General features: G+C 33.4%; 1 protein-coding gene across 1 annotated transcript in view; it reads right to left on the bottom strand.

Annotated features, from left to right (window-relative positions):
- LOC128997636 (cysteine-rich, acidic integral membrane protein-like) overlaps positions 1-13,960 on the bottom strand; it is a 91,825-nt gene extending 77,865 nt beyond the window's left edge. The window contains exons 1-2 of the mRNA XM_054423275.1: positions 13,948-13,960; positions 8,672-10,120 (exon numbers count right to left, since the gene is read on the bottom strand). Of these exons, the coding sequence (XP_054279250.1) occupies positions 8,672-10,120; positions 13,948-13,960 (1,462 nt within the window). The remainder of the gene's footprint in view (positions 1-8,671; positions 10,121-13,947) is intronic.
- Positions 13,961-14,297: the final 337 nt, after the last annotated feature.

Here is a 14,297-nt window from a genome sequence, read left to right as displayed (position 1 = left end):
AAGTTTCTTTATTGAAAAATGTAAATTAAATTCATTGTCAAATAAAGACTGACTTTTTAAATTTAAGATCAAGTTTTGTTGGTATTTCTATAAATATAAATTGCAGGTTATGGACACTGCACACATTAAATCTGTGAATAGCCCATAAAGATAATGGTGAACAATTAAGTGTCTGTCAACTTATCAACTAACTTTGCTGCAACTTTATTAAAAATAAACTATCAGATCTTGCTAATTAATAGCTAAAAAGGGGATTCTGGTTACGAGGTTATAAATTCTGTCAACATAAAACAATTCAAAATAGTAATATTTGACATTAAACTTTCTCTTGATTAAAATCCATTCATATTTTATAAACGCACCTTAAGTGGTTTAACTTTTTTTAATTCCTGCAAAAGTTTAGTGATTGCATAAAAATTTTAGGTCCATGATACTCTTGCTGTTTATAATTATTGTTTAATCAATATAAACTTACATTGCACCTACGTTCGTGTGAATGGTATTTATTTATCTATAGTCACTCTAACCGTAGGCCTAACAAACTTTACAAAGTTGTTATTTGCACGAATCGTTGATGCAGTACCGTACACACTTAATAGTATACAATCTTTCACCCCAAATAGTCATGATAATATTTTTTTTACTTAAACTTTTAAATAGATTGGTTTGTTTGTATTTAGCTGGATTTCTTTACGTTTTCCATTGCTTTTTGCTATTTTATAGATAGGGTTTTTATTATTTTCCCGATTGCTAAAGCTTAAACATTTTCCGTCCAATTTACATAGTAAAATGCTTTGGTTGAAATATATACCTTGGATATTACAAGGTATACACAGCATTTTACAACTTTAAAGCTTAGAACACCTTCTAAAGGCGACCAAGAGCACAGTCTCCTTAAGGTTAAAATTAAATTAAGTCTTCAAAATAGGGTTTAAAATCCCATTACCTTCGCTTGAACTTATAATATATACACACTTAAAACTTGCGCATGATGCATGTAAATATTTTTTATTACAGTATTTTAATATTTAGAAAACTACGTAAGTTTTAAATATGTCCAACAAAGTATCTTACATAATATAAAGTATATTTCGATCGGATTGTAAATACCATAGGTAGAAGCAGTCTGTTTGAAATTACCACTGCTGTGGCATGTGTCACTAACATACAAACTGATCAATACATCTTGAATAATATCTTAGTCACGTGGTCAGTTCACACGACAATCATGCTACTCTTGGCACACTTGTGGTACATATGTTACGTGAGAGTATAAAAAGCTTCAAATAAAATTACTAATAGTATATTTGCACTTATACTATTTACATACAAGATGGTTAATACATATGAAAGATGGTAAGTGGTGATCAATTTCGATTGTACACTCCAATCATCATCAGACCCAATAGGTGAATGGACAAGAATCTCTAAAGGCGTTCCTTATATACTATTTGCTACTGGAAGTATCAGCTAAAAAGTTATTTAATTATTTTACGTATATATCGATACAAAAAATATTATAGAGTAGTATATTTCGAAGTACTTTTACTCTAATCAATAACGTATAATTATGTAACTAGGTTATATTTAGTTACCCATAGATGAATAATTAAGATAATTAAGTTAAAACAACTAAAAAACACTTCTACTCAAGAAATGATTTACTATTTCCATAGTTAAAATGAACACGATATTTACTCTTAGTAGTCGAACCAATTTATTTATTTTTCTTTAAGATTACATTTTGAGGTAACTAAATTTCCCATATAATGTCTTTGTGGAGCAAAGATTATTGTTAATTTTAGTATGTAGTCACGAGCTAGAATTTCAAACTAACAATATTGTTTACACGTTTCAGCAGGATTATAAGGTTACATGCGAGATTCAGAGTATGTAGACCAATAAACTAAACCATTGTTAGTTAAATGTTTAACTCTTTCAATAAAAAAAAATTCTACAAGTTTTACTTAAGTACAGAAATGCAATTCTACTGTTTTTAGCTTCAAAATTCAAACTATTTGTTATTGGCTATCGTTTTTGACCATGAATGCTTTTAATCGTACCCCGTTATATGAAAGTAACTACATTGAATGTATATATTATTTTGCATTGTATAAAAAAAATCTATAATGTGATATTACAATGTATTATAAAATATATTGTAAACAAAAAGTTTATTAATCATAAAATATACGATCTTTTTAAAATTGTAATATTTAGTGCTATTAATGTAAGTGTATTGATAAGTGCATGTAAACAATTATTAAACTTTAAACATTAAACTAAATCAAATAGATAAAAAATCTGAAAGAAAATAAGTATAAAATGGTTGTATTACATATAAATTCGCTTTTCATATTACATTTATATTTATATTCCACCAAAATATATTATATTCGCATTTATATTTATTTATTTATTCCGCAGTTAGTTTGCTTTAAAAACTAATTAATGGATACGCAAACAATTTCCGTTTTCTGTTTCGGAATTTCTAATTAACAAGTGAAACTCAAAGAGCAACATCTCCAGTTTCACAGTAAATTCAATTTATTTAGTCAATTAGTGGATGTAAATTAAACACGTAGACTTTATTGATACCAATAAATTAAATGTTTTCTGATACAAATTTTAGCGTTACTCTTAATAAAGACATATGTATACAAATTCAAGATTTCTTCATTCTCTACATACAACAGTACATTAAAAATCGTTTATATAAAATCATGGACCTTATAAGAGATTTTTGAAAGTAACACATAACAATATAAAATATGTTTTATAATAATAAAAAAGATAAAGTAAAATTAATTTATAATTATTTCAATAAGACTTTCAGCAATTAGTAGGTTGTCTCGTCTAAATAAAATCATTATGGCTAGTTGTTTTTACTATGGGATTATCTTATGCTTAGCAATTAATTTAATTGCATATCGGAACCTGTAATCTGTATTTATAAAAAGCATCTCCTTATAAAGCAATACTATTAAAAAGGTTATACATAATTTTAGAATAATAATTTCACAAAATTGGTTTCGTTGAACTCTTCATATATCCAGAAGTGTATTACATGCTAATATTGGTTCAACGTAATATTCACAGTAGCATAAGTTTTACTTTGTATAACTTTATTGTCAACATAGGAAGTTTCTAAAGTAACAAGTCAATACATCGTGTGCAGACAAACTAAAACATGGTTAACACAAGTCTAGCTACTACATAGAACGAGCTCCAACCTAAAGATGAGTGAGCGTAGCGAACAAACTTCAACCAAGACGTGATTGAGCCATGCGAACGAGATAATCTTGAAAATTAAGAAGTTAAACCGGGCAAAGCCCGCGGGTTACAGCTAGTAGTTAATACGTATAGGATAAATTAGAGGTGGTTGATAGTTAATATGCCTGCCACGAAATAGTTTGGAGCAATCTTGGCATTCCAATCTTTTCTACATCTTTCGCATATTCCTGGTACTTCTACTTCAAAGTAGCTATTAAATGTTATTTGCGTTGCAAGGAAGAAACGGTATTCCAGACATTCACGTTTAACTTATTTGATCGTATTATCAAGTTATTCTGAAGTTCCTGCTGAAATGAAATACTGAATTTATAGTAAATAAATCCAGGAAAATGAACGATATATGCCAAAGAGATCACATTGCATATATTTCTGTGCAATTCGTCTAACATATTCGCATAAACAATACTACAAGATATAATCCGATTTTTTAGGAACCTTCTAATGTTTGATGGTTTTAAATGTATATTGAATACCAAAGGGTAATGATTAATTTATCATGTGTATATCGGTTAGCTCTTAAAAAAAGTAATATATTATTTGTGTGTCTAATGTTCAAGGTTATAAACACTAAACGTGAATTATCATAAAGTTTTATTGCAGTAAGAGTATTTAGTAATGTGCCTAATTATAATTACTATTAGTAATTTAATTATGTTCTGTAAAAATCAAAGGATTAAATATAAACTTTTGACAGTTATAAAATTAGTTTTCGGTGTTAACATGTCATAAATTGTCTCATTTACAAAATCCCTAACAATTCTTTCCCACTAAAACTACTTTACAATGGGGTTATTAAAAAAAGACTGGCTAATTAAAGCGGTAACGTTAAGCTTTTATGAGTTCTACTTAAAACCGACAGATAGTTGCTGCATGTTTTGGATCATATCAAATACTTACAACGTCGGGTGATATCAATGGACTTTTATACTTTTATACTACAGACTTTTATACTATGTTCTGCTCCCATCAACCAACAAATGAATAGTTTATAATTGCTTAGAAATAATATAAAAGTTTTCATTGTTTTAAGTGCTAAAAAGCTGTTAGTCAAATAAATTATTTCCAAAATCAAAGGTGGATTTATCACGTAAAATATTTATAGGAACGTTAAAACCTACTACTTAAATAAAATAACACTGGTTGATCAATTTAGTTTTATATTGTATCCAAAAAGTAGCGTGTTGTATATTTAGAACTATAATGGTCTATATACATTTACAGAATATATGAAGTTAAAATATATAAATAACTTGTTGTGTATGGTGACAAATAGTTTCCATTCATAACTTACACCGTCTTCAGGCCGTACAAGGAGTTAACAAACACTTCATAGAGGTCACCGGTTAAATTCCACGAGATCTGAACTGGACCTAGATGCCATTTGTCATTTGACTATTAATTGCGATATCTAACATTAGGTGGACGTTATACAATGACAATACCAGGGGTTGGACCGTTTCCTTACTAAAAAAAAAACTTTAAAAACTCCACATGCGTAGATATACACAATACAAAATATTGATAGTGGGCCTACCACATTGTCATGTGCACAGTTATAAGCGAAACCCTCCGCTAAAAGTCTATAAGTCCACTAAGTTTCGCAATTAATTGTCTATAGACCTCCCATTCAAAGTAAATTCTAATTATTAACTTACTGTAATAAGAGAAACATTTGATGCTTTTTAAGTTTAATTTTAGTTAAAATTCACTAGTAAGTAGTTTAGGTTTGATTGTAGTAAATTATTTTGTATCAGCTTCAAACTGATGCCGTTCGATTTGAATTGTATTTTATTTTAATTTATAATACCCAGAAAAACCAGTATTTTAATAAATGTCTATATGTAATTTAATGTAAAATCTCTTTTTTTATCGTTTAAGAAATTGTATAAAAGAAATTGTTTGCAATGTCCGTCGCATTCCTTTAAAATAATACATAGTGACTTTTTAGAGTTTATTTTAACCATATAGTTTGTTTATATGTGGTAAAAAACGAAACCCCTTCCCAGAGGAAGTTTACTGAATCAATCTTAGTGACAGTGTCGGGGTCTGATGTCTGGAAGATGGCCAAACATTTTGTTACATTCGAACTACTTTATCACCAAATTACTTAATCGTAGGTAGAGTAAAATGTCAAAATATACGTATACAAATTAAAATTAGTAAATAAATACTAAAAAAAACATTGACAACTAATAAACATACTTTCGCTACACTATTGTGAAATAACCTTTTTTCGTCCTATGATCACCTGCAATAGTTACATTGTTTACTACACAAAAATAATATTTGCTATGCACAAGCTATGTTTTTTTATCACTTTTGGATTTTGCCGACGTAAATAAACAACGATTTTTAATTTTTTTGTCAAATGATAAAATTTTCAACAACTAAAACTGTACAATCAATGTAAATAATAAATATAAATAAATTCTATGAGTTTTGTAATGTTTCGAACTGTAATAAAGAAATAACCAATGACTCTGTTTTGATAAAAAAGTTACATCTTTTTAGTGTAGCGAAAAGTAACGTTCAAAACATGAGTAAAATTATACATATTTGAGTTTCAAGTGCAAGATTTTTTAAGGGTTTTAACAGAACTATTATTTTTGCTGTTGGTGTATAGCACGGAATAACCAACAAAATATCTGTGAATTTCTGAACATAAGGATATACTTTACAACTAAACTAATTTCAAACTATCATTAAAACTAAGCCTCGTGTATTAACTAAATAATCAAACTAGTTAGAATCATACGACAAACAATTTGAACAAAACTCTATAGTATTTAAATTTAAGCATTAATAATGTTAGGTCTTTAATTAAACACGAACCCTTTAATAAAACCTTAACTGGAAGATATGTTCATATCAAAGTAAGGGATAAATTGACGCAGTAACACTTTACCTTCTTGATCTGCTTTTCGCAGCAACGTTAAATTCTATTGAATGTTAGAGGTCTGACACTTTATCACTAAGGTTCAGAAATATTGAGACGGATTTAGTAAAGCCACAAAATAATATTAACATTAATAATAATATAAACATTATGCTATAATTGATCCATTTTAAGGGTTTATAGCTTTTTGTTAGACATTTTTAGAATGTTTGATACGGATTAATGTATCATATACATTTAATCTTCGCGTCAATTAAACCTTTGAATTAAATGTGAACTAAACTTATGAGTTAATCTTTATTCCATATTTTATCGTTACGAACTCCACTCTTCGCAAACTATAGACCAGTGCGCATACATACTTTATGACTTACTCATTTTCAAATACAGAATGTACAAAATAGCAAAACTATAAACATTTCTGTTAAATGTAAAATTCATAGTTTTTCAGCTACTCTGGTAATTTAAACAAATCTTTAAGCAAAGCACATTAAATATTAATTCATCTAATATTTACGAGATGAATTAACTCAAACATTGCATCAATGAGTAAATCAAACTGTATCTTGTAGGGATAGTTAGGTTGCTCAAATGTATTTAATTACAAAATGTAGCCTTGCTTCGGACACATGAGAGTTTTGGTTCATTCCATGTTAAACAACTAAGTTAAGCTTCTCTAGGAAAGCTAGTAGTAGACAGGAGGTTTCAAGCTTCATTCCTTCCTTTGACTCGTAAAGCTTGTGTAAAAAAAATAGTCTGGCAAGATAAAATAACCACCGGAAGTGTCTGGACGTCTCATCATAGCTTCCCAAGTAACATATATCAAATTCAGCCTTTATACTATAGTTCGGCCGCTTAGAAAACGACCTGCGCGCTAATGCTAAACCAATGCTGGAGGAGGTCGCTTTCTAAGCGGCCGAACTATATGATGTAAATTAACAACATTACGATGTGTTACTAACGAACCCAGATTACAAATTATCACAATTATTTTGTAACTAAATCGTAATTTATTTCTTACTTTTTCACTAAAAAAACGAGTTAAATTATCTCCCAAGGTCTTAGAACATAATTACGTATTTTCAAAACACTGAAGGAATAAACAAACTATTAAATGCAAATATAACCGAATGGGAATACGGGAGGGACGATGGCTAAAGGTGTGGTGACGTCATCTCTCTAGTGGCTAATATCTTCTCTTGAGGCAACACGGTTACCATAACGAGACCTATGCGGTCGTGGCATAGATGATAGCGCATCGGACTAGTGTGCAGGTGGTCTCGAGTTAGAAACACGTCGGGGACACTAAATTTTTGTCAAAGATTTTGCTTTATTTGATTTTTATCTTATATCTTTTTTATATTATCAGCAAGTTTTTTTGGTTAGGTTAGGTTATGACAGTTTAGTTTCATAATTAAAAAGTTAGTTTTAGCGATTCTAGCGGCGAACGCTGACACTATGTTAGCCATCGTCCCTCCCGTGTGCCCCACCGCAAATATAACATATGTTTACCTCAAACATATGGTTTATTATAAAAACTGATTGTGAAGAAGAAAGTAGTAATTTCACCGTTTACATTTGGCAAAGAAATCTGTTCAAAACTGGAACTGAATCCATTGTTTGCGGGTGACAGATAAGCTTATCATGGCAGACTTTAAAGTGTCTGGCAAGATAAAATAACCAACGAAAGTGTCTGGCTTTTGAGAAAACGTCTTTTGATAGCTCCCCAAGTAACATATATCAATTTCAGCTTTTATAAAATGACGAAAATTAATCTTCGTCATACCTAGATTTTAGGTTACATAGCCGTACATATGTTAGATAAACGGTGCCTAGTAATTATTTGCCACTAACTAATTAGACAACTAAACTACGTACTGTACATCCAGAGATCGTAATGTATGTGCGCGTCTCGCTCTACCTTTAAAATGAAACTAATATTTACTGTGGTTTTCGGATCATTTCTGGTAAGATTTCATCCGTATGAACTAATTTGCTTTAATTACCCTTTTCACAATTTCTAAGTATTTGATTAAATACAAATTACATGTTTTATGTGTGGTTTTTATTGTTTATTAAATATCATAAATTACATCTCTGTATCGAGATTCATAATCTAATATCATGAGTTAAGGTCTAAATCATCAACCGATATATACTTTTCCTTCTTCAAAAAAAAAAAAAAAACATTTTATGAGAAAATTATATAATTTTGTATTGATCCCATTCTTTAATCACAGTTATCTGCCACTTTGGAATAAATAATAACGTATGATAGTTGTTGTTTTTTAAATAAATTTTAAACCCTTCAATTGGCAATGCAGTTATAATAGTGGCGATAGTTAGTGTCTGATTGCAGAGTTTATAATATTTGCTTTTTGTAAGGTTTATCATGACGCTGTTTAAAAATGAATTTTCAAAGAGTTTTTTGCCTCTATATTACTCTATATAAGCCGCCAGTCACGCCCCTAGCCAAGTCACCAGCCACGTCACGAGTCACGTCACCAGTCACATCCCTAGCCAAGTAGCCAGCTACTTCACCAGTCACGTCACCAGCTACGTCACCAGTCACATCACTAGCCACGTCACCAGTCACGTAACCAGTCACATCCCTAGTCAAGTAGCCAGCCACGTCACCAGTCACATCACCAGCTACGTCACCAGTCACATCACTAGCCACGTCACCAGCCACGTCACCAGTCACATCCCGAGTCAAGTAGCCAGCCACGTCACCAGTCACGTCACCAGCTACGTCACCAGTCACATCACTAGCCACGTCACCAGCCACGTCACCAGTCACATCCCTAGTCAAGTAATCAGCCACGTCACCAGTCACGTCACCAGCTACGTCACCAGTCACATCACTAGCCACGTCACCAGCCACGTCACGAGTCACGTCACCAGTCACATCCCTAGCCAAGTAGCCAGCTACTTCATCAGTCACGTCACCAGCTACGTCACCAGTCACATCACTAGCCACGTCACCAGCCACGTCACCAGTCACATCCCTAGTCAAGTAGCCGGCCACGTCACCAGTCACGTCACCAGCTACGTCACCAGTCACATCACTAGCCACGTCACCAGCCACGTCACCAGTCACATCCCTAGCCAAGTAGCCAGCTACTTCACCAGTCACGTCACCAGCTACGTCACCAGTCACATCACTAGCCACGTCACCAGTCACGTAACCAGTCACATCCCTAGTCAAGTAGCCAGCCACGTCACCAGTCACATCACCAGCTACGTCACCAGTCACATCACTAGCCACGTCACCAGCCACGTCACCAGTCACATCCCTAGTCAAGTGACCAGCCACGTCACCAGTCACGTCACCAGCTACGTCACCAGTCACATCACTAGCCACGTCACCAGCCACGTCACCAGTCACATCCCTAGTCAAGTAGCCAGCCACGTCACCAGTCACGTCACCAGCTACGTCACCAGTCACATCACTAGCCACGTCACCAGCCACGTCACCAGTCACATCCCTAGTCAAGTAGCCAGCCACGTCACCAGCCACGTCACGAGTCACGTCACCAGTCACATCCCTAGCCAAGTAGCCAGCTACTTCACGAGTCACGTCACCAGCTACGTCACCAGTCACATCACTAGCCACGTCACCAGCCACGTCACCAGTCACATCCCTAGTCAAGTAGCCAGCCACGTCACCAGTCACGTCACCAGCTACGTCACCAGTCACATCACTAGCCACGTCACCAGTCACATCCCTAGTCAAGTAGCCAGCCACGTCACCAGTCACGTCACCAGCTACGTCACCAGTCACATCGCTAGCCACGACACCAGCCACGTCACCAGTCACGTAACCAGTCACGCCCCTAGCCAAGTCGCCAGCCACGTCACCAGTCACGTCGCCAGCCACGTCGCCAGCCACGTCACCAGTCACGTCGCAAGCCACGTCACGTAAAAGAACTGATTCAGTCCCGCACCGAGTGTATTAAAACGGCTGTATTTTCTGTTTAAAATAGGGAAACTAATTTTTTTAAGCAACGCTGAACCTTTAGAAGTGAAATCTAGAAAAAAGAAAAACGGTAGTGCTAAGTTCTAAATGACACTCCGGTACTTATGTATTACACCGACCGCACCGATAAATTAGCTTCCGAATAAGATTTTATTCGGTTAAATAACACATACTAATTGAATTGTATTGTCTATCGAACCAATACATTGTTTTAACCTAACCTGTCTACACTTACGATCAGGTTAGGTAAGGTGTGGTCGGTATAACACGTAAGTACTTAAACTCTCTTTTTATTTATATTCATCCAAATGCTGACCTCTCAAATGCAACCTCTTACAATAAGGCCTAAGGTATCAAATGATTCTTCAGTCTTAAACATCGATTAAACAGGATAGCCAAAAACGTTATGTGACTGAGATTATTTGTAATTTTACAATTATTTAAATATTTAGAACACCCATCTTATTGAATTTTAATTTAAATGTACAGTGCTGTCCTCAAATGCTAGTCAAAAATCAAAAGTATTAAAAAGTCATCTGTTCAATAATGTTAGCATTAATAATGTTCACAGCTTTTTGCATAAGAGAATCCATACCAGCCTATACAGGATTTATGATAAGTATAACAGAAAAATATTTTGTTACACTGAGTTAAACCATAGACTAACCAACACAAGTAGACTTCTCATCTCATTGTAAATTTTGAAGCACGTTTTTCGTGTCTAGTTCATGTACGTGACGAATGGGCGCTAGTGTCGACGAAATTTTGTTTCTATTATTTTAGGGCTAATTTCTTGATTTGTGCTTTACTGTTTGGTTATATAACTAGGGGACAAGTTATTGTTTTTGATTAGATCGTATTATTTGGTTAAACGAGGTTTTAAATGGCTGTAATAACGGGAAACAAATTGTAAACAAAACACGACCTCTACATAAACCGTACAGAACTAACAATAAAATTGTCTTCAGCTGTTCCATAAGGATGAGAAGTCTACTAAGGGAGTATGTTTTATCTATGGTTAAACACTGACGCTGCACCATGTAAAAAAACAGCCCTGCCACAGCAAACCTGCAGACTAAGCGAATTCCAATTTGTCTGGTTGGATTATTTTTCCTTCACCTGGTCACATTTATTCTCCTTTTAAACAACATCAGATCTACTAATAGTCCAGTCAATGAATGATCCAAAAGTGAGAGTGTAGAGTGCTTGAGCAGGTAACCAAGCAAATCCTTCAGAAACTTGTTCAGGGGGCTTAGGGTGTTAAAATACCAAAAGTCCTGACTCCTAGGTGTTGTACCAGGGGGATGAGGGGGGAAAGGGGGGGGGGGTAAAGGTATGCATTTTGGGTTTTTTGATTATATATCGAAAACTATCAACTTTTTGTATATAATACTAAATTAAGAAATTTAAGAAGATTAAATTTTCTACAAGAAAAGTAAATAATGCATTTACTTTGGTTTAACCATTTACAAGTTATTACTAACTTAATTAATATCTTATTAAAATACTCCTTCCATAAGAAATACATGTAAACAAGTATGCAAAATGGGGCAAATCCTATCCACCCAAAAGAAATATAACCGATATTCTTAAAAACTTGACAACATTTCCAGTAATTTGACACTTTAATAATAAAAAAATGATCCAAAATTAGGGCGTGAGCGAGGTAACAAAAATGTCATGTTTTGGTGTTTTTTTTTAATCATAAAGAAAAAACGGTACTTTCCTGTTAAAGGGAACATTCATTATTATCGATGATTTTTTCGATATATCGATATTTTTGTTTTCCGATCCATTACAAATTGACAACAACTAACTAACTGATCTTGTTTAGGCTAAAACAGTCTACTATATGGATTAAGAAATTAAACTGTTCTAACCTAAGCTAACCTAACATAACCAACCAAACTTGCCGTACCATTTAAAAACTCCGTTTGATAACAGAAAAGGCAAGTTAATTAAATGTTACAGCAAGTTTGGTTAGTTATGTTAGGTTATTTTTTTAGATCAGTTTCATTTTATTATTGTTTGTTGATACTGAACAATATTTATCGTAGTTGTCAGCTGATATGTTTCAATTTGTTAATATCGATGTATCGAGAAAAAACCATCGATAATAATTAATGTTCCCTTTAACAGGAAAGTACCGAAAAAACTAAAATTATCCCGTTTTAAGTGCTCACCCTCGCTTTAATTTTTGACCAAATTTTATGATTAAAGTTTCAAATTGCTGGATATTTTACCAAGATTTACAGAATATCGGTTATATTTCCTTTGGGTGGATAGGGTTTGCCCCATTTTGCATACTAATTTACATGTATTTCTTATGGAAGGAGTATTTTATTAAGATATTAATTCAGTTAGTAATAACTCGTAAATGGTGTAACCAAAATAAACACATTATATACTTTTCTTGAAGAAAATTTCATCTTCTTCAACTTTACAATTTAGTATAGGCCTAGTATACACAAAGATGATAGTTTTCGAGATATAATCGAAAACCTCAAAATGCGTACCTTTGCCCCCCTTTCACCCCTCCACCCCCTGGCTCAACATCTAGGAGTTAGGACTTTTGGTATGTTAACACCCTAAACACCCTGAACAAGTTTCTAAAGGAATCGCTTAGTTACCTGCTCACGCACTCTACACCTCATTCATTGACTGGACTATTAGGTTTGCTTCTAAATAACAGGTAAACGGGTGTTTTCAGTGAAATGTAGGTTGGTATTGAATAAATAAATTTACCAAATTGAATCAAGATATATCCATAAACAAGTAAACGACAACATTTTACTTTTTCTTAATGAAAATAGATTGGATTTTTTAATTATTTTCTCCGTTATATTCATTTCTACAACAACGGTTCCTTGTACACTTAGTTTGGGCCCCACTGGTTTCAAAGAAAATTTGGCATCGTTATGTTTTAAAAGATTATGAAAACTCTAATTTTTCATAATATTGGCTGGATACTTTTTTATATAATGTGATCTACAACTTCAAACAGAAGTACACTACAACTTTACACAGTCAATTAATTTCAAACCCCATAACACGAGATTGCCATGACCCCATCTTGCTGGTTCAAAATTTTTGTGATCAATATGTTTATGTTTATCATTTACACAATTAATCAGGATAAAAAGATTTTGTTCAATCTGAAATGGGATTATTCTGTTGCAGATTAGTCAAAGCTTAGCTGATATTTTATCATTTTCGGAGAAGGAGACGGAAATCAAAGGCCATGGTAAAACCGATGTTCATTTAATAATTATTCTTTAATTTAGCATTTCTTTTTTAGTTAGTTTAAAACATAGGTAACAAGATGTATGCGTGTTTGTTTGTTTGAGTGTAAGTCTGATCCAGCTTAAAACCAAACTAAACTATAGCGATGTTTAATCTGAATGAAATAATATCACCACTATATGAACGAACTTTGATAAGTTTTATTTACAAACGTATGAAGAAAAGTGTTGAATCATGACATGTTCAAAACTAAACAGTTTTAACAATCTAACAACAGCTGTAACATAATAAATATTAAAATAAAGTGAAGACCAAAGGCATCACAGCTGTGGCTAAGTTGATGCCACATCAGCCCCCCGCAGAGACTGGAAGTCCAGGAAGCTTGAGCTTTACATTTCGACCAGATCGAGTTGTATAGTTTGGAGGTTTGAGGGATGTGCTCGAAGATTGTATATTTTGTGGCTCTTTGATTGTTGGATGATTACATTTGTCAGGTAACACATATGCAGGCTTCACCCCGTTTAAGCTCACTCACACTTGTTTGCCATTCTGTGATATTACTAAGGATTTTACATCACGAGAAATTACAGGATATGGTCCGTTGTAGGGAGGCTGTAGAGCACGTTTTACAGGGTCATCTCTTAGGAAAACATCGGTGCACTTTCTAAGATCTTGAAATATAAAAGTTTTGGGTTTGACGTGGCGATGGTGTGAAGCTTGGACAGATCTCATTGAAGACATGTGTTGACGGAGTTGTACAACATAATCAGTAAGATCTTCATGCCTGGGTCCGTCAACAGAGAGATCAAACAATTCTCCTGGAAGTCTCAACTGTTGTCCGAAAACAATTTCTGCCGTTGATGCTTGAAGATCCTTGCGGTACGC

This window comes from Macrosteles quadrilineatus, unplaced genomic scaffold (assembly GCF_028750875.1).
Source record: "Macrosteles quadrilineatus isolate MER2022 unplaced genomic scaffold, UCM_ALF_1.0 Scaffold_6__1_contigs__length_79288215, whole genome shotgun sequence".
NCBI lineage: Eukaryota > Metazoa > Arthropoda > Insecta > Hemiptera > Cicadellidae > Macrosteles > Macrosteles quadrilineatus.
Note: the sequence above shows the minus strand (reverse complement) of the source record. Positions and strands in the feature narration are given on the sequence as shown.